The sequence below is a fragment of the Pleuronectes platessa genome, chromosome 3, assembly GCF_947347685.1.
Source record: "Pleuronectes platessa chromosome 3, fPlePla1.1, whole genome shotgun sequence".
NCBI classification, from domain to species: domain Eukaryota; kingdom Metazoa; phylum Chordata; class Actinopteri; order Pleuronectiformes; family Pleuronectidae; genus Pleuronectes; species Pleuronectes platessa.
The window spans coordinates 28862025-28883787 of record NC_070628.1 but is presented as its reverse complement, the minus strand read 5'-3'; the positions used below and the strand labels follow the sequence as shown (position 1 = coordinate 28883787).

The window sequence follows — 21763 nt, the reverse complement described above, 5'->3', positions numbered from 1 at the left end:
CACTGTGCAGATGATGCTTGAAGAGAGGCCTCATATATCCTGCTGCCCACGTGAGGCCACAGCTGCTGCAGGTTAAATGAGGGCACACCACCGCACGATCCCAACTCACTTCATCCTATTCTACAACTTAGTGTCACACGATACAACACATTCATAATAATAATAATAACAACACTGAATATTATGGATGATGTGCAGGGCACAAGGACTAAACAGCTGCCAGGAGCTATATCAATAATAATAATACAATTCTTTATCAAATCTGCTCTTTGTTATATTCCAAATATTTCAACATTCTTATATTGAACAATGCAGAAATATGTAAAAATGTATATCACTGTTATGTCACTGTTGACAATAAACTTCATTAGAAACATGTAATCCAGCCTCTCTGTAACTACAATAACCCCCAACCCAAACAGGACATCAGTGTACAGTACACGAGGCCTGTGGGGGCCACAGGTGGTCGACAAGGTAAAGATGACACATCTGTGCCTACCTCCTTCAGCTGCGCCAGACGGTCCTTCATTCTGACAAGTATGTGGTTCAAATAAAAAATAAAATAAACTGACTGATTGTTTTCTGAGAGACAAGCTGACAGGTCACAGGACAACGGTTCTTCTTCTAGCCTACAACAGCTAATAAAATGGCTTCCAAATGAGCCCAGAGGGAATGAATAGCTCCTCCAATTAATCCAGGAGATCTGACCAGGTTTCAGCTGTCAGAGCCAAAGAGAGAAAGAGAGAGGAAAGAGAGGAAAGACGGAGAGAGAGATACAGAGAGAGAGAGTTCAAATAAGAGAAATAACAGTGAGCTGAGCAGCAAGCCCCGGTGGCTTGGATGGTTCTCTCTGAGCTAATATTTGTAGTCAACCCAACCTGAGGTTGCAATAAGCCTTTATCCTCTAAGAACGGATTAGGAGAATAGTACTCAGGACGATAAACCGCTCCCCTCACCCCTCCCACAGCCTGAGACTGTGCACGGAGCATATAGGTTTTACTATAGTCTACAATATGCATGATTTTTTCAACAAATTTTATTTTCACTTTTAATATTATTTATTATGCTGGGTTACAGGCATATCTTCATGTAGCCTATTAAATGTTACTTTTTAGGTTTAATTAATGTTGTTTTGACTGACTAACATAGTAAATACATTTTTGAAATCCTTTTCCCATAAATTCTGAAAGTGACATTGTGTTGATAAATGTTCACTCTTCAATCTCTGAAATAAGTATATTTACTAAATCCACAGACGTTTCTTAGTTAAAAAGGTAAAACTCAATCTACACATGAAAGATACCACGTTGGAGCTTAATTTCTTCCACACTGAATAACTAATAATTTGCTTTCTTATAATTACCTCATACACATCGAAGTTCCAGGGCTCTACCATAAAGATAAAATACTTAACATTAATATTACTTAATAATAAATAATACTTTTGTTGATGTTTGACAATAAACAGGAAGTTTCTGTAGTTTGAATGCACTTGGTTATGGTAATGGCAATTATTTGCATTTGTATTGCGCTTTTTCTAGTCTTGACCACTCAAAGTGCTTTAAAGTACAGGATTACTAATATTTTTTGCGAAATTTTTTTCATGCAGTGCATCTATGGGCAGCACCCTTTTCTATGAGAACGGCACTACTGGGATCAAATTGACTATCTGGATTAGAGGATGACCTGCTCTACCCCGCCCGACTATCAGAATCAGAGTTACTTAAATAAGTAAATAAATACAATTCATTATTTCAAAATAATGTTCTCCAAAAGACGACATTTATTTATTTCATGGCCCTTTTATTTCATATGGCACATTTATTCTCACATGCAAATGCAGGGGGCGTGCGAACACACACAAACACACAAACAGGCCCTGGTGCCCCGCCCCGCACCCACTCAGAGAGAAACCCTGAACCTTTAGGCAAGTAAGCAAGTAAATATAACCATTAGTCAATAACTTAATTTTCTTTTAATTAATAGTTTAGCAGTTTTAGTAAAACTAAAGTGGGTGTGACTTAACTGAATAGTTGTGTTTTCTCAGCGGACTTTAGAGATATGAATGTCTTGGATAAACATAGTAAGCACAATACTTGGTTCACAGGCCTATTAGTATTGGTACAACTTGCAATACTAAACCAATGATAAGTAGAGAAACTTAGTGTGAAAATTTTGAATCCTTTACAACTGTAATGAATACATTTTAGTAATATTTTGCTCAGGCAAGTGGCATGTAGACAAGAGTTATCTTACAAAATCTGCCCATCTTTGTTGGTGGAAGCTGGTAAGTTTACTGCCCAATTCTGGGTCTTAGCTAACTGTGCACGTAGCTTCACATATTGCAACAATTAGCAAATACAAACCATGATGGAAATAAGTGAAAAACTACTGCCACGTGCCAAATAACATCTACTATGTCTTAGTTCACAACTTAACTTATGTCTACAACACTGAATGCACTGGGAGGCTCCAATCATCTCCCTCCAACACACTACCAGCGTTGGATGGTTCCTGTACTGCACATGTGCATCATGAAGCTCTCACTCACTCCAGGAACTGGAATCCAACTCAACTGAACACACTTGTACGTCTTTTAGTCAGTATAAAGTTCTTAAGGCCCTGGGCGTATTGTTCTCGATGAGTGTTCAGTGTTTTTTTTCTTCATGATCTGGGTCTCTGTGTTTTTCCTTGTGAGTGTGTGCTCTGTTCGAGATAGAAGCTTTGTAGTTCTCCTCCTGATTGGCTGGATGGGCCGGTTGGTCCTGGGAGCTGTCTGCTGCTGGTTGGTTCCTCCGCAATTGCCCTGGGTTTCCAGCCATCCGATGACAGCAGTGCTCAGTTCTGTCCTCACATTCCAAACCGTTGCTATACCGGTTCCTTTGTGTGGTTGCTTTGTTAGTGATAGATAGGTCCCGTGACCTCCTCTGCCCTTAACCCTCAACAATAGGAAGGAAAGACTAAAACAAAAAAACGTTTAACATGGTAAAAAGGACTTAGAAACCTCAGAGAGAGCCACATGTGAGGGATCCCTCTCCCAGGACGGACAGAAGTGCAATAGATGTCAAGTGTGCAGCATTGATTAGAATAAATACTTTGAAGCTTAATGGAAGGTCAATGAATTGATGAATTATTGTCAAGAAAGTACAATTTTCTACAAGAAAGCCAAACTACAATGTGCTAGAGGTTTTATATAAAATTGTTACTAAAGATATGTTGGGGAGCTTGCTCCACCATTTAGGAGCCATGGCTCCATGCATGCAGGACTGATCAGTCGTGACTTTGTTGACTGTTTAACTCGCAGTGAGGGAGCAACAAGCCGATTGGCAGATGCAGAGCGGTGTGATCAATAAAACTGACATCAGCTATAATGATTTGAACTTGTTGAATTTTTGTACGATTTCGAAACATCATAACTTTTGTTTTGTTCTAATTTAATGATAATTTGTTTGAGCCACTTCTTTAGTTTACCTATTTCTGATATGACCAACTCCCAAAGGCGCTGCACATTTTCTCCAGAGCAGAACATATATGTATCATCTGCAAATAAAACAAACATCAATATTTGTGATAATTAGCACATGTCTATAATATATAGTACAGACAATTTTGCTATATAGTACTGACCCCTGTGGGACTCCACCAGCAACGTCCAACCAACCAACCAAGTTCCAATGTGGGGTCTGTGATTTTTTCCGACAGTTCCGTGAAGGCAGCACTCCACCCTATCGTCAGTACTGTCTCTGAGGATCGTGAGGACGCTGCCGTGTCTTCACTTCACTGACACACTAACCTGCATCACTGCTACACAACCACCACTCACCCAGCGCAGGCGGACGGACTACAGAGGAGGTAAGAGGCTGAAGGCTTCTCCGGGGGGGAGGTTGTGTGTGTGTTGGATCGTTGAATGTCTTACTAAACGCTACTTCAACTGAGACATTATATTTCCGAAACGTCTACGGTATCAAACCGGTTGGAATCGTTTCCCCGGGTGTCTGCTGCGGGGACATTTCACACATCCACCGGTTCACCAAAAATCCGCCGTGGACCGATGAGCCTGATGGACCGAGCGGAGACGCCCTTAGACTCCGCCGCCGTGCACCCGGGTCTCTCCTCTAGTGAGGGCTCGGTCCGGCCTGTCCTCTTCCAACCTGCGCGCTCCCGCTAGGTTCTAATAACGGAGGAACGTGATTTTTTTTTTGTACTTGTCCGTGCACGCGGCCACACCTCTCCGGTATGTCTCACGGCAGCAGCGCGCGCCCGTGGAACCATCTCTACACATCATCACGACCATATACAGTCTATGATCACGACACGAGACAAAGGGGCAGCAGACCAGAGGTTCCAGCGGGTCCTCATACCTCCACCTCCTGTCTTTCTCTCACATACCAGAGGGTCTGAGGCCAGAGGGGTCCCCTGTCCAAGCGGGGTGACTTTCAGATGTGGACTTGCAGCAGTGGGAGCGTCTCCGCATAATATCCTTCGTAGTGTAAGACCTGGTTCATCATATTATCATTGGTGTACAGTGATTTAAAGGCTCAGCGTGTACCCATCAGCCCACCCTCCCTTACCAAGCATGAAGGAGAACCTGTGGCTGCCTTTGATTATCATTAAAAACTGAAAAGGTGTTTACAGGGTCTAGTTTGGACTACTGTAAAAACTATGGCGGCCTTCCTAGAGAGGACCTGTTCCCAATGTATATATAAAGTATATTGTTTCAGGCTAATGAGAACAATAATTCAAACATTTGGATGTAGATACATGCTGCACTACATCAGGAGAATAAGTCCCCTTCTCACTTAGAAGGCAGTGCAGGTTCTGGTTCAGGCTCTGGTCATCTCACGCCTAGACTACTGTAACTCCCCCCTGGCAGGTCTACCTGCTAGTGCCATCCGACTTCTGCAGCTCATCCACAATGCAGCAGCTCGACTGGTCTTTAACCAACCTAAATTCACCCACACTACACCGCTCCTCCGGTCCCTTCACTGGTTACCAGTGGCTGGCCACATTCGCTTCAAGACACTAGAACTATCATACCATGCTGCGATCACAACATAGACTTTAAATAAAGATGGACGACGCATCTCCACCACCATCTGGAAATGAGGCCAAAATGTCCCGATGCCATCTTGTGCATTATTGAGTAAGAGTGCCCAGTGATGGAGCTGCAATATCGAGATCCCACCGATATACATGCTCGACCAATCAAACCAGCATTTATTTAACATGAAGTTTGATTGTTTTTAGTTTGGTCGGCTAGCACGAGTTGCTTTCAAACATGCACTGCGCTAAGGAACTCCTCTGGAGTAGGGCCGTATGTTAGAATGCAAATGCTCTAGTTAGAGAACGTCCAGTAAAAATTGGATGATTGACAGTTGAGACTGACTCATGATTGGTTGAGCGTGTGTACTGGTGGGACCTTGATACCGCTGCATCACCCCCGAAAGCTACTGTGCAGACTGGTTCAAGATACAGAAGATGGCAGCGTTATTGTTTGTGATATTTTGGTTTTATTTCTCATTCACAACCTTTTTATATGGTTTGCTGCTCTTCATAATGTAAAATGTAATGCTTCATTTAGAGGTGGAGAATATACAAAACCAGAGCGATGTGTACGGTGTTAAACATACAACACACTATATATTCTTTAGCATGTTGCATGTGTCAGGGCTCTATACATTTTTTCAGTCTTATCATTTGAGACAGGAATTGAATGACAACATAGTGCTATAATGATGTGCTTCTTTTCATTATTAATGTTTTTTTCTGATTAAGCGTTTGATCTGTGAAGTTCAGAAAATAATGTGCAGAGCCAGTTTAATTTCCCCACAGCCTTAGGGGATATCTTAAAATAATGTTTTGGCAGAACAATCACACGACCCAAATATACTCTCTGTAATATAAACTCCTTTCTATATGAGAAAGGAGATTATCAAATCTGAATTTTGAGTTTTAGATGAATAAATAGTTAAAATGACAATTCAATTATCAAAATAGCTGCCATTAAATTTGCCAAAATAATTTTCTGTCACCTGATTAATTGATGAATTGTTTATTTATTGAGAAGCTCTATGCAGAGGCAACATAACTTGAGAAATGTCATTGGTGCAGTTCTGCTAAATTAAGATGCAGCAAACCCTCAGAATAGAAATGCAGCAGCTGAAACGTTGACAGGTGCAGACTGAGAGCACACAGACCAGACTGATGGAAACCTCTTCAAAAAGTCAGATCGTTCTTGGTACAGGAACTTATTGAGAAAGCCATTAAACCTTTATTGTGATAGGTTAATTTGAGAAGTTGGTGGCTAGGGCTTGGGTAAGTTAGCAGGGGCTTTTCTTTGGTTCTGAATTCAGTTCACCTCTAAACTTTGTGTATAATCAAACCTAGCCTACACTGGGTTGGTGTGTCCTCATGCACTCATTTAAATATTGGTACTCAAAGTCAAAGATCCCATTAGCAGAGGTGTCAAAGAAACCTCTGTCAGTTATCAGTGACTGTCTGCATAGGAGCACGGTCTATGTCTTTGATCTTCTGCACAGGATGAATGAAGCCAAACCTTTACCGATTTACAGGTCCAGCTGTTAATATTAAACAGCACACAGTGTTGTGAAGCCTCAACTGATGTGATCGCTTATCACTTCTGTGAGTGTCGCATGTCAATGTTTGAACAGAGCAGTTTATCAGTCACCCCTTTACTATGGAAGTCCATGTCAGAGTAGATTGTGACTACGTAAACAGATTACTAACACTGTGTCCGAATGACACTGCCTCCTCCTGACTCCTCTGTCTCCCTCTCACACGGACACAGACACATGCACACACACGTACACACAGACCAGCGGGGCCTGAGTAGATAGTTGACACAACCTTCATTTTAATTGATCAACAGTCAGGTTAAATGGGGCAAAAATTCTAAGGCAGTTAAGTGTTTCTCCTGAAGAAAAACACATTAATTGCAGGAAACTTGCTAGATGGATTGGGTAGGTCAGGTATACAGTGCTGAAGAATTTTCCAAAAGCTTAAAAGTCGCTCTTTTAGCTGATAAAACACTACATTTCAAAGAAAAGAAGACACCAGTGGATCCGTGAAGCATTTCATTATAATCAGTGGTATCTTGAAGTCAAATAATATTACCCTCTTCAACATAATATAGTGTATCAACACAACCCATTTTAGAACAATGTATCTAGATTTGGGTTGCAAAATTCCGGGAATATTCAAAGTTGGAAACTTTCCATGGGAATTAACAGGAATTAACGGGAATAAACTGGAAATTGTGTGGGTAATTTATACTAATTGTATTTACCTTGTCATATACATATGTTTTGTTTTGTCATAAGCTGATTTGAACCCTGAGGAAACTTTGGGCACTTGACTATATGCTTCTGCATCTTAGGTCACATAGATCTTTGCACAGTATTTGCAAATGTACACAGCCTTTCCTTCCACATTGGCTGGGGTGAAATGTCTCCACACATGAGATAGTGCACGTGGCACATACATCTTTAAAATAGAGTTTTGAATGATGTTTTTATGGCTCAGCGTTCAATTTCTCAGCTAATTTTGTTTTTCAAAATTCCCGAGCTTAACTTACCATGGACATTTTCCGGAAAGCCCATAGTTTAACTAACCAACAATTACTATCCATCGTGCCCAAGTTATAGCCATTTTCAGTTTCTACCAAGGCACATGATTAATAAGTAGTGACTAAAGAGTATTTGTAGCTTAAAGCCCTGCTGAGTAGTTTTTTTTAGCCATCTTAGCAGTGGGACTCTAGTGCCACTCTGATGATAACATTTCAGTTTTAATTGAAATGTCTCAATAAATGTTAAGGACATATCTGTAAAAGAACTCATATGTCTGTCTGTCTACACTGATAGCATTATAGATTGAATCTCATGAACTCTTGTGTGTGTGCCTGCAGATGATGTGGACTGTTGTGATACTGCTGGCTGCTGCCCTCAGTGTGGGTGAGTACTGTCTCATCATTCCTCTACTTACAAGACCAAAGTCAGCTACTGAGCATTCCTCATTGAATTGCATGCAAAGACTACCCTCTTATCTCCCATCCTTGTGTTACCCTTTCTCAACGGAAATTTAATTTACTTCATGCTCCTATTGTCTCGTGTCAGATGGAACATGAAGTGTTTTGATGACTCTTTGACTTATAATTTAAAAAAAAACAATTACAAACACAAAGGAACATCATGCAAGAGTCTGTGATGAAAGTAGAAATGTGAGAAGCATTTAAACCTGCACATACCAAGTGCTAAATTGATTAACAAAGTCTTAAGACATGTTGTCTCTGTTGATTGACATGTTTAATACATAAAGTATTCTGCCACGGTTTATTTGTCATCCATTAACTGAGATTAAGACGTTTGGTGTGTCTGTCCACTAGGACATCACTGGTCGGTGTGGTTACAAGTGCAACATTTGTGTTTAATTAAATGCAATAGTGATCTTTCCTTAATAACTTAACCATGCCCATACCTGAAAGCACATATAACCAATATATATAAACTAACAGTGCATCAAATGACAATGCAAAGCAAATAAGGTTGCAGCGGTGGTTGGTGTTGCTGTTGTCACACAGTGTTCAGTCACTTTCCAGTTAAATAACTCAGTGGTCTGTTGTGTTTTTCATTGATGGATAGATATATACCCTATTTGGTTAATTTTGAAATTGTGCCTCATTGTCTCTCTCCTCTTGCCTTTGATTTAGAGTCCTATACTAGCCATGACAGTGAGCGTTTAAGCCATGGTCGCCAGCTGAAGATCTACCTGTCAAAGAGTTGTGAGAAGCTGGAGTTCACCCCTGCAGATGGTCTAAGCAGGACTCAGATCTACTGGGAGAAAGGCAGGACCAGGTCAGAACCAGTCAGGGACACCTGAGGCTTATAGACATAATGGAGTGCTGTAGAGTCATTTCCAGTGTTGTAACTTATGTATTTACATTTGGCTGTTGATGTCCTCAAGGGCGAACAAAGGCAGGGTGTCTGGCACAGGTACTGATCGACGCTGGTACCTTGACAAGGTAACAGAAGATTGTTTTATTTCTCTGGGGAATACAACTGATTCTTAAATCAGGCAGAGTTATCTTTAACAAGTTGTCAAAAACCAGACACTTGGTTAGAGTGTAGCCTGAGATGTTTGATGCTCACAATGTATTAACATGGTCTGTATGGTTTTATCAGGTGACTTTTGAAGACCAGGGGACGTACGTCCAGACAGATTTCTGGCATAATGAGCTCTCCTCTTTCAAAGTGGCCGTCACAAGTAAGTTACCCAAGTATTATATTATCCATGAATGCTAATAACCATTTGTTTTTTAAGAACTTTAAAGTATTTAAAGCCAATGTATAAGTTTTACTGGAAACCAGCTAAAGTCACAGTGGCAGATGTAGAAAAACAGTAGCACAAGAGGAGTCAGCCACCATGAGCTATTGGTCATTTCAGACATTTAATAATAACTGGGACAGTGTCTGTACTAAACCTGCTTGTTTGAAATTGGATGGTTCTGCTGCTCTCTGTCTGAAACTGTAGAAGTGACCTGCAGTAATTGAGCTGTGACATAAAAACCTGCTGCTGGACCACCTACACCATCAACAACAGTGTGTCTGTGGTAAAATAATGATGTCAAACATGATCTCAGGTGGTTGTGGCTCAGGGGGTAGAGCTAGTTACTCCTCCACTCAAAGACACTGAACCCTAAATGGCCCCGTATGTCCTCTGTGTGAATGTGTATGTGAATGGGTGAATGATATTAGTATTGTAAATTGCTTTGAGTGGTTGTTAAGGGGAGAAAATAGTTGTACAAATCCATTCATCATTTTCATCCCTTATTCCAGATTGATATTCAATCACTTGTTGTCCGCTAAAATCAGACTAAAGTTTCTTACACTTCAGCCTTATGCTTAAACTTTTTATCGTTTTCGTCACTTTGACATTATTATTCTGGTTCTTTTCTCAGTTTTTTGTTGTAGCACCTCTGGCAATATTTACAGCCTTCGTGGATATAAAAAAAGCTGTAGACACCTGGATTATGGGATGGCTGCCATTTACCTCTCAAGCTCAGCTCTGTCAGGTGTGAAGGGGACAGTTGGTGGGCAGCTGTTTTCAGGTCTCCCCAGATGTTCAGTTTGGTTCAAGTTGGGGCCATGCAAGTACATTCAGAGTTTTGCCTAAGCCACTCTTGTATCATCTTGGCTGTTTGTAGGGTTATTGTCAGTCAGAAGGTGAATCTCCTAAAGTGGACATATTATGCCCATTTTACCACAGCTGATATGGTTCTTTGGGGTCTTAATGAAATGTCTGTAGCATATTTTGGTCAAAATACCACAAGGATCATTTAAAACAGCACCTTTTTACCCTGTCTAAAAGAGCCCTTCTCAGATTGACCTGTTTTGAGTGCCCCGCCCCCCCTCACCCCCGGTGAGCCTGGCTGCGAGAGCCCCAGCTCCCCAGTGCAGCCCCTCAGTGGGAGTAGTGGGAGTAGTGGGAGCAGTGGGAGCTTGAGCTGGCACAGCAGCAGCATCCTTCCACACTGTTGAGTCAACGTTTAGAGGTGTCCCGGGGGTCCCTTGTTTATGCGGCCATTTAAATGTCTGATTGGTAGCAGCGAGCTAACGCTAGCCGGGGAGCCGGGATCCCCTAGCCGGGCTCGCGAGCCCCGCTCCCCGGCTAGCGTTAGCTCGCGAGCTAACCGGGCCGGTGGAGCCCGGCTGGCGTTAGCTTGGAAGCTAGCATTAGCTCGCTCGTCAAAGGCCATGTAGCGAGACTCCCTACATGGGCATGGTGTGACTATGACGTTTATTTCGGTCGTAATCCCATTCGACGCACTCTAGCTTATCGTTTCTGAAATAGAGGAACCACAACAGAGTTCTTGTGTAGAAGCACTACAAAAGTGGAATTTTCATAATATGTCCCCTTTAAGACGAGTGTCTCAGTGATGATGTTTCTTCTGGACATTTCTTCCCTCTCCAACACAATCTTAGCCACTGGACTGAAAGTGACTACAGCAGAGCTGCCAACTTTTCAAAAAACCTTGGAGTGAGATTTTGTCGGGGGTGACCAACATTTTGCCGCGCACACAGCCAAGCACGTTGGTGGCTCAAATATCAGGGAATTGTTGGAATTTGGCGTTGTATCCATGTTGTTCGCTGCATTCTGGTGGCCTTTGGGGCCCGAAGTCTTTGATAGGAGCGGCCGACTGGAGATGGACAACATTGGTTACATTCTGTGACGCAAAGACATAGCTGAAGGTCCACCCCCAGGAAATGTTGGTTTAAGTAGATGTTGTTTCCTGCATTCTAGTGGATTTTTGGGTGGTATGCTAAAGATGTGCAATACCTGAACTTCTTCTGATTCATGTTCCTCTGATCATGACTTGTAGGGCCTTCTAGCCTTGAGCTGAACATTCAACCAGAAAACTATTGTTGTGCCTCAATGACCACAATATAGCCTAATTAATAGACCTTTGTTTAAGATTTGACCAAGGTAGGTTGATTGACATTTTGATTACAATGGTTTTCAACTAATTCTGAACTGAAACTTAACCTATATTTTAAATAATTGTATTCTTAAGAGCAGTTAATGATTTATGTTCGCCTCCCACCACACTTTCCATCAGACAAAAAAGTGCAACAAATAAAGTGCTTAAACAGTAGCCTTTTTAAGCAACACTGTCAAGTTCCTCCCTTTCTTTGTGCAGTCTCCACTTGAAGGAGTTGGAAATCTACGCAGAGTTGCTGGGCTTCACTCAATAACCACACTTTTCTTTTCCTTTTTATCTTCTTTTATTTTGTGATTTTAAGGTTTCAGGCAAGTAGGTCGTTTCCTAGTAAGCAGGTAGCAGTTAGGTGAAAAACCTTTTAAAACAATAAACAAGAAAAAGGTTGTTTCTACAATGTTCTGGAAAATATACATTTCAACAATTATTGCCTTTTCCCTCTTAAATTAAACAAAGTGCAACCTAAATTCTCCCACTTTTATCATTATTAATGTATCTAGGGATTTTATTAAGTTACTATTACAGATTTTAAATAATTTACATTTACCTAATTTTTAAATGTCATCCTAATAATATAATTTCATCATAATCATTTTAACTTATTAATCTGCAACATATAAGCTCACTCAACAATCATGTTCCTAATTTAAACAATTATGACATCATTAAATTATGAACGAGAATCAAACTTGACAAACACTGGCATTTATAGGGTTAACCACGGCACTGCCGGTTCGGCCCCGTGGCTAACACTAGCGGCTATCGAACGCACAAACATTTCATTTGGGGTCCGCAGTCTCTCCTGATGGGCTCGGTGTCTTACCGGCTGCCTCTCTGGCGTTTGTAGATTTGTTTGCACGGGATCAGATACTAAGCACGCTTCAGTTTGCGTCTTCCCTCTTCACTTCCTTATGTAGATGTTGTGCCGCCTCCTTTATAGTCCGTACGGCAAACTCGGACTGCCGAAAGGTTCCATTCCAGCTTGCGATGTGAGTTTCTTAATTGTCGCGTTAGTTTGACTTCACAAACACAATGGACCCTCTTCCCCAAAATAAAATTTGTCTGGAGCCGCAAAACATATCTGATAACAAAGCTAATAAAGTTTTATATAAAGTTATACTATACTAAACTATGGTTTGTTGCATTTATGAAATTATCGAACAACAATAAAGAAAACTGTTGACATTTGATTGATATTTTTACCTGTTACAACAAAGGAAAAACCAAACGCTTATGAAGAGAAGAAAATACACAGGCAAGTGTCGGCCTACTTTGAAATAAATTAAACACAGACCTTTGTAGGGTTATTTGAGTCCTCCCCGTATTTGTGGAAAATGTATGAGATAAGAAGTACCCTATTTTTAAATAAATAAAAACATATAGCTGCAGCCTAATAGCTTAAAAATATATATTTTAGTTGGCGAAATATTTAAACGAAAAGTGAGAGCAGGTCAGGCTGGAGGCGGACACAGAAACTGCAGCTCGGTAGAAACCAACTGCAGCTTCTGCTCTGATCAAGACGCTGAGCTCTGATCAGCTGAGACCAGAGAAACTCTGTGTTTTCACTGTTTCCACTGAGCAGCCGGTGAGTCAGTGACCAGCTCCTTCACGTGAACGAGCTCAGATCTTGTGTCTCTGAGCGAGTGCGCGGGGCGGGGGGCGGAGCCTCGGGACCGGTGCGCTATCTGGGGCACACACACACACACACACACACACTCGCCCGCTCCTGGTACTTCATGACGGCCTGATACGATGATGTTTTAAAAAATGATCGTGACTTAGTCAACCACCAAAATGTTCGTCTCGTCTCGTCAACAAGTTAAAATAGATTTAGTCATGCGCTTCACTTAAAAGATCCAGGTTTTTTTCGCGTGAGAAATTGGATGTGTGGCGTGAGTGCGTGTGAAAACATGCAAAAGCGTGTGTCACACGGCGGAAGCGTGAGAGTTGGCAGCTCTGCTACAGGCTTCTTGGTCTCCTTCGTTACTAAGGCCCTTGTCCTCAGATTGCGCAGTTTGACAGTCAGCTCTAAGAAGAATCCTGGGCCTCATGTCCCGCCGTCTACATGCCCACATTCAACCATAACTGGTGAATGAAAAGCACATCAGGAATGTTAAATGATACTGCTGATCAATGGTTTCTTATGAATCATGTGATCAAGCGAGAAGAAGCGCAACTGTTCTTACTCCGACATTGAGGAGCTTTACTCTTAAGTTTTATATCTTTGATCATTAAACGTTCTTATGGAACAGTTATACTGCGAAAGTACAAATAAGACTGCTGGTTATATTGTTCATTATAAAGTGAATCAATAAACTGGCTTCACTTCACCACCTCACGTTTGCATTGCCACTCTCTCGTCTCTAAAATGTTCGTGCACATGGGTCAAAGACGAACTACAAATGTGCACATTCTTCTATAATTGTTTGTTTTTATAGCGCTCAGCTTTTGCGTGTGAAGTGGCGTTAGTATCTTTATGATCATATTTTGTCTGTGTGCAACAGTTATAAATGAGTCCTGGTTCTAAAAGCAGAATTACAAATTACAAAAAAAAAATCTTCCCTTGACTTTCCTCTCTGTCACTTTATTCTTCTCCTCTCTATTCTAGCCAAACTTAACTATTTGAAGTGTGTAGCGGGAGAGAGTCTCTACATCCCACTGGAGGGCATCGACTTGGCCGATGCTGATCTCGCCTTCTCTGGAGAGAGTGCTAACGTTACACTGGTAAGATGGATGGATTAGCAGAGGGAGGGGATGGGTTTCTAAAGGTGATGAAATATGGGGTTGCACTTGTCTCTATATTCTATATGTACTGGAAATATTCATATTTAGGTATTTGCACAGAGCTGAAATGCTGAATGGGATAGGCCTGCAGACTCTTTTGCAGGAAGTGGATTTTATTTCTTCACTAAAGTAATTTAGTGCCAAACTCAAATGAAAAATGGAATAAATGAAGATGATGAGTCATCCATTGTGAGGTTTGTTAATTAACCCTAACAATATTAATTATACATACTGGAGTGGATGTAGCCCTTTTGGATTATATTTTATTTTTTGTAATTTTGTTAGTGCAAAACTGGAGCTGGTGATCTCGAGTGATGCTCTAAATGATGTTTGTCTCCCTCAGGTGCGTGATGGTGCTCCGGTGTCCCGTGACCTTCCAGATTACTGGGACCGGGTTCAGACCCAATCCATGAACATCGAGATCAGACATGTGAACCACAGTGATGAGGGACATTACTCTCTGCGAGACCGCAAAAGCCGACTGGTGTCTGTTACCAGGATGGACTTGACAGGTGGGCCCCGTGTAAAAACACAACAAGCCAACAGTCCTGGATCAATATCTGCAGCCACATCAGATTTCATGTTTCAGGATAAAGATACACATGTTGATATGTCAGTGCTGTCTCCATATACATAATGTAGGAGTGAGTAAAATCTGTGGTTAAGGAGGACTACTATCGCTGTCCAGATCAGTGGGTCAGATAGAGAGATATTTTGTGCAGTCAGCTCGAGGCTACCTGTGATTTTAACTTGAATCAAAACCTAGAAGTAGGTCTGAGTTGAGTTTGTGGTTCTGCAAGATAAGAGCAGCCCAGCTATTTTGCTAAAGGTTTAAGGTCTAAAATGGCAGGGTGGTAAAGTGGATGAGTTGGATGGAAAGTGAGGTCAGAATGCTGTTGATGCAGTAGAAAAGGGGGGAGCTAGAAAGAGAAGGAAGAGAGTCAGTAAAGATGTTATAATGACCCAGTATGTTTGACATGGAGCATTCATTGACAAGGAAGGAGGAAGACCATACCTGCTTGGGCCTTAGAGAGCAGAGTTTTTACTGTGAATCCTCTCCTGGGGAGGGGGAGTCAATGATAAGGCAGTTGTAAGTTTTAGTTAGGGTGTGTGGTAGCAGATATTTGAAGTCTGTTTATGTAAGAATAAAAAAATGCCATTGAAATCCCCAATAATGGCAACGTAAGCTGGACACTGGTGTTGTGGGATGCTTCTGGTAGAAACAGGGTGAACTTGCTAAAATGAGTGGATACAACAATAACCTGTTGTCAATAATGAAAACAGCAGCCTGTTATCAAAAGGCCATGAGAATAGTGGCGCGACAAGCAAACCAGTTTCTGATGAGTGAACTGAAACATAGACGGTCCCCTATGCTGCTTTTCACTGTGATGCCACATAATTACACGTGACAGAAGCTTTATTACCTCCATCAAGGAGGTGATGCTTTTAATTTGCTCCTCACTTCCTTCACAGCATCATTAAAGATATGAGTCAAACAACCTGCTCCTTTTCCACTGCAGACCACCATGAGCGCACAGAAGGAAACCCCCTTATGGCTCTACTGTTGCTTCTCGGTATTCCGGCTGGGATTTGCTGCTGCTGTCGTAAGAAGATTTTCAAGACGAAAGGCACGACTGCTGGGACTCTGCAGGTACTAATTGTCGACTCAGACAAGTAGGTCTCCGTCTGGAGCTACAGCGTTTTGCAGGTTTTATACACTCTCAGTCATGTATAAAGTCAATCCCTGGGAAAATTTAAATGTGACAGAACAGGATTTTGTAGGGATAATAGTTTGGCCTGAAATTAGAATGCTCATATAAGCTGCCATCTGCCTGAATTTAATAATAATAAAATAAATAATTTTATTATCATGACTTTCTGCTGTGTTGCCTTGTTTGGATTGACAAGGTCAGAGATAAAAAACACTTTAAATACAAGAGTTATTTTAGTGGATAATCAAAAGACAATTAATTATTGTCATTATTAGTCTTAGAATTGACACAATCAGTTGCGTCATTATCCGTGTCTCCTTTTCTCCAGATGACCCCAGATACATTCCATCCTCCTCCTGGTCCTATCGGACCTTCTCCTCCGTACATTGCTCCTGGACAACCAGGGCCGGTGAGATGATTCAAATCACTTGTATGTGGTCATGGATGTAAGTTGTTGGTGCTTTGTTACTAAATTAACAAGTGTTCTTATGTGTTTGCAGGTGTACTACCCTGGCTCTAACCCCAGCATGGTATATAACACACATGTATTACATCACAGTAGTGATAAATAACTTCATGGTCAACAAGCCTCAGTAGTACCTGGAAAATAACTGGTGAACTGACTTTGTAATGCTGATGTATCTGTTATTGTGTGTGTGTGTGTGTGTGTGTGTGTGTGTGTGTGTGTGTGTGTGTGTGTGTGTTCCTGAATAGGCTCCTACAGTCTATCCTCCGCCTCCAGTTGCTGGCCCAGGACAGTGGAACGGCCCCCCACCCGCAACTGTTAGTATCCTGCACCAAGAGTTCTTTCTTAAACATGGGTAGACTTGACGGGGCCAGGCTCGTGCTCTGTGTTTCTCTGGACTCCTTATTTCCTGTGTGTCTCCCTCTACAGGGTTTTAACCCAGCTTACCCACCCCAGAACCCTGGCTATCCTGCTGGTCCAGTTATGGGCGTCCCTGCCCAGCCTCCACATTGGAATGGTCCACCACCAGGCCAGTATCCCCCCGGACCTGTAGCTCCAATGGTACAATCTTTGTGGAATGTCACAGAGGATGTTACTTGACATTTTACCTTTTGGCTGCATTACATTACATCACCAATGCTCCCCGTAAACTGCAGGAGTTTACAAAGTTCTGTGTGTTTTGTAGAACCACACAAATGGTTTTAAATTATGTGTGAGTAAGTTTAAGTGTTGAGAATAGTAAGCAGAGACATCCCAAACCAAGTCTGATCTGATAGTATTGATCATATTTACATTCCCGGCTCAATAAGTATTCAATGATTTGATTTGCTGATATAACATCATGAAAAATGTATTACTTTCCACGTTTTTAGTAATTTTGGAGCTCAGGTGTTTATACACAGACAACAAACACATCAGCATTCTTCTCGCCAGTTGGTCAAACCAGCTTAGTTCACTCATATTCTGACCTTTATTCAAATAAAAATCTGGATCTAGTGAATTTGAATGTGGTTTCACAAGGGGTATGTTCGACCTTGGCGTTGGTATGAACTCTAATTATAATTTTTTGTGATAAATGCAGTTTTTAGTCAATTATAACTACAACCAGCCATCAAGTGGTTGCACACCGCTGTGTTTCAGAATGAGAATGAACTTAAAATTTATTGTGATGCAGTTTTCAGTCTTCACTCTTAGGTCAGGAGAGAGAGGTGTGTAAACAACCTTCAGCTTATCTGTGACCTGTAAACCTGCAAACATCACTTGTGCACAATCAGATTAAAGAATATGTCCATCAGTGAATGCAACTCAGTGTGGAAACGATCCAGCAGCTCACCCTGCTACTGCTGTGTGATTCCCTGAATATGATAACAGTGTGTGTGTGTGTGTGTGTGTGTGTGTGTGTGTGTGTGTGTGTGTGTGTGTGTGTGTGTGTGTGTGTGCGTGCGTGCGTGCGTGCGTGCGTGCGTGCGTGCGTGCGTGCGTGCGTGCGTGCGTGCGTGTGTGCGTGTGTAGGGCTATGCTCCAGCTCCAGTCATGTATAGCGCTGCTGCACCAGCCAGTGAACCTTTTAAGGAGAATATGGCTTCCTCACCTGCTGAACCGCTGCTGACTTTACCACCGGTAGGGTAGACACACACACAGTCACACACACACACACACACACAGACCTCATATTAACGTCCATCCTGAGTGATCTGATCACAAGTGGACAGCTCTAAGTGAGAACACACCTCAGACACATTGAGGACACGATCACTCAGACCACATTAGGAGGTGGCCACATTCTTTTATCAGTGACATCAATGTGTCCCGGACTGCATCACATCGGGGTACCCCCTTCTCTGCTTCAGTTGTATAAGCATTTTTTACAATTCTCAGTGTTTCACATAAAGTGAATTATTTGTTGCCATGACCACAATATTAACAATCGGTCAGACATTGACTTTCTACTTTACATTCTGTTATCCTGCTTTTCTGTGTTATTCTGTGTACAACTGCGCAGGTATATACAAAAACCACTCTCTCTACTAATGATTGAACTCATTGATAATAGGGACACTGTTGACATATTTTATTAAAGTCCCTTTGTCACTTTTCTCTCAACCATGTTCAATGTGTCAGTCAGTCACAGACCCCCCCACAAAAACTTTTACCAACCCTGTTCAGAATATCCCAAGAAATAAGAGATAATTAGGAAGACACAGCTCTGCCTGTGTTAAAAAGAAATAAAGCATACATTTTAATGATAAATTCCTTCTAATATAACAACACTGTCAAACTGATAAGATACTAGTCACTCACAGACAGTATATTCAATTCGTTGCCAGACAATAGCTGATCATAATTAAATCTGTACTGTCTATGTGAAAGAACTTAACCATGTATGTCATGTCTGTGTATTTCTCCTCACTGAAGTCACACAAGTGTATAGTGTGTCTGGGGAGAGCTTTCAGTGATCTGGAGTTAGGGCAGGAAAGTTAGTCTAGACTTCAATCAAAGAGCAAACATGTGGTGGGCTGGTGCAATCGTTGACAAATGAAAGGCCAGGACCCCCTGATGGATTTTAAGACACCAAGAGGGGTCCCGAAGTATATGTAGTATTAAGTCTAAAAAAGATTTAGACACATTTGTTAAAAAATTCATAAAAAAACAGCAGTTACATTTAAAATAAATCCATGAAAATTGACATACTTCATCAGCCTTCTGATTTTCTTTGTTCCCACATGACTGCTAAGGTGGTTAGCGACAGGTTAGCGACAGCGTCAGAGAAAATTACTGTGACAAAGGTGATTTGTTTTTGTGATCTAGCTCAAATCAGTATTCTTTGTGTGTTTCAGTTTTTTTTTTTGCGGATCTGGGAATGATCTAGTGGTTAATACACAGACAATATATGCTGGTTCAATGTCAGTGGGTGCCTCACCAGTGCTTGTCCCTAGCTCTATTGTGACCTATCTAAAAACCTGTTAGAAAGATACAATTGGAAATGTCAGTTGTCCGATATGATTGTGGAAACGTGTATTTATTTATTTTTTCACCCCCCAGGCTGAAGTACCCTATCCTGTGGCTCCTGTGGCTCCTGTGCACCCCTCCACTTCCAACACCCTCCACTCCTCCGAAAGTGCCCAAAAGTTCCAGATCAGTGGAACTGGTAGCTCCACCAACTTCCTGTAGGAAAGCTGCATCCTGAAGCAGCTTCCTTCCTTTGACAGTGCCCGACAGTGCCCCCTCACCATTTTTGCGTCCCCCTGGCATAGCATTCAAATCAGGGATGCAAAATGGTGCCGCTGGAAATACAAGGACAGCATTGATTCTGTTCTTTGCCTCCTTGCCTTGATCAGCATTAATTCCCCCAACTGAGTGAAAATGAAGAGTTACTAGGCTGCACTATTAAATCTGCTGCAAGAGTCTCCGCCAGCAGTTTCAACATGTAGGAATTAGTTATTTGGATATCAGAGTTCCAGACAGAAAGTATTTTCCTGAAGTGTTAGCATGTGTAATAACCTGGTGTTTTACTTCACCAAAAGTTTAAGAGATGTCACTAGCATCACTAACATGTTTTCTATCTACATTTTCACTTAGTTCGGTCATGTTGATATCTTCCTTTTTTTTTGTATAACTGATTAGCAAGAGTTGACTTTTGATTTAACGTGTCGGGAAACCAGAAAACACAGTTGAGATTTACTCAAAAGTCAGAGGCTAGGAGTCGCAAAAGGAAACCAGGAATCTGTTTCATAAAAGACTGGCTGAAAATCACTCTGCAGTATGCAGCAAACATATCTTAGATGAGAGGTTTCACTGACGGACCAGACATACAACACAAAGAGTGTGTTGTAACACAATGGGAGCAGCCCTGTGTCATTAGTATGACAGTAGAGTTTTGCTCCCCTCTCTCCTGGGTCTGTTATATTGCAGGATGTCAGTTTTTTTTTCTTTTTCTTTTTCTAATGCAGTTTACTTGTGCATTGAATGACTGGTCAGCTAAAATTGGCTGACTGTCAGTGATTTTTGTTGTTGGTCAAATATAAACCAGGTCAGGGACAGATCAGTGTGTGATTAGGATCAGCGGCCCCGCAGGTTCACTGTACCTGGTTTCAGGTTTTCTGTTTTCGTGAAACTGATGGATTGAATTTGTGAAACTTTTCCTACACGACTCTACAAGCACAGGCCCTAGCTAACACATGACTAGATGGTCAAGGTGATGTTGTGGTCAATATTCTGAACTGGCAAATCACAATGCAACTGGTAAATAGTGAACCAGGGGGTTTTGGGGACGACTTTAAATCAAGCCTGGGCCCTCAGCAGTACCCCTTAGGTCCAGCTTGTTCTGGCCTTACAGATACATACTTATATTATGACAGGGATTTGCTAAAACAATAGCTACCTCATTTTTTGGATTCTATGCCTATTAGGTCAGCTCATTCAGGATATGCTAATAGTTTGTATTAATCAGTGCTTTGGATTTGTACAGAATGTCCCAGTCAAATTACAAGTCAATACAAAGCTCCAAATACTCTGATAGTAACACTGTGATTCCAATGAAATGGTTTTGCTGCCAAGTGTGGCTGTTGTAAACTATAACAGCTAAACCACAAGAATGCAACCAGACGAGCCACTTCGACTGCCTTCAGTGTGACCTCATGCCTTCTTAATATTTTACCCTAACATATTAATCATCATCCATCCACAGCTTTTTGATAATTGGTCCCAGACAAATCACACTCAAGACAATGAAGCTTTTAGATTGCGAACATCTAGGGACAATGATTTTCAGTAGTGCTGCTTTTAGCATGAAGGTCTTTGGTTGGACTTTCACTTGGACAGCAAAACAAACTCAGTTTTTTAGCTTTCTGTCCTAGATGTTATGTTCCTAGCACGTAGCAGCAGGACGACAGATATTGTTTTCATTAATGAAAATCTTGTTTTTATGTTGTACTTCTATCTCTGTTAGGACCACTTTAACTATTGGACCATATGGTTGAGGGAATTTTGACCAGTCCTTATGTTCTGACACACCTTTTAAGATTTGTTTGGGGGTCAAGACTGGTTTATGTCAGTTAGTCCCCTCATAAAGATATAAATATATTTGTGTGCGTGTAAAATGTAACCAGTGTTAGTCACTAAGTGTAGTTGTAGTTGATAGTTGTGGGTGTTATTAGAGTGGAGCCCCACATCCACTTTTGGACTTTCTTCCAGTGAACTCTGACATTGGCCCTCTTACCTCTCATTTTGTATCTCTTCATGCTTTACATTTATGTGCAACTTAACATCTGAATAAAGTGGCATTCTGGA

General features: G+C 41.5%; 2 protein-coding genes across 3 annotated transcripts in view; one reads left to right on the top strand and one right to left on the bottom strand.

The window, feature by feature from the left end:
• The window catches only part of stx3a (syntaxin 3a), a 19623-nt gene extending 6990 nt beyond the window's left edge, over positions 1-12633 (bottom strand). The window contains exon 1 of one of the 2 annotated variants that reach the window (XM_053418253.1): positions 12336-12633. Coding sequence is in view for 1 of the 2 variants with exons in the window: in XM_053418252.1 (XP_053274227.1) it covers positions 500-529 (30 nt within the window). In the remaining variant the exon portion in view is untranslated. Of the gene's footprint in view, positions 1-499; positions 765-12335 lie in introns of those variants that run through there. The other variant, XM_053418252.1, reaches the window with a different exon arrangement.
• Positions 3700-21763, top strand: wu:fc21g02 (ATP-dependent helicase brm). The gene is made up of 14 exons (XM_053418251.1): positions 3700-3852; positions 7925-7970; positions 8726-8870; positions 8980-9037; positions 9198-9279; positions 14121-14236; positions 14640-14808; positions 15817-15947; positions 16337-16417; positions 16509-16538; positions 16723-16791; positions 16904-17035; positions 17987-18094; positions 19517-21763. The coding sequence occupies exons 2-14, from the start codon at positions 7925-7927 to the stop codon at positions 19643-19645; spliced, it is 1296 nt and encodes a 431-aa protein (XP_053274226.1). The 5' UTR covers positions 3700-3852; the 3' UTR covers positions 19646-21763.

What these genes read in the sequence shown, in the direction of transcription:
- wu:fc21g02 (XM_053418251.1), top strand. Translation starts at nt 7,925, where the DNA reads ATGATGTGGACTGTTGTGATACTGCTGGCTGCTGCCCTCAGTGTGG. An exon ending in GGCTGCTGCCCTCAGTGTGG is followed by an intron (nt 7,971 to 8,725) that starts GTGAGTACTGTC and finishes CCTTTGATTTAG; the next exon opens with AGTCCTATACTAGCCATGAC. An exon ending in CTGGCTCTAACCCCAGCATG is followed by an intron (nt 16,539 to 16,722) that starts GTATATAACACA and finishes GTTCCTGAATAG; the next exon opens with GCTCCTACAGTCTATCCTCC.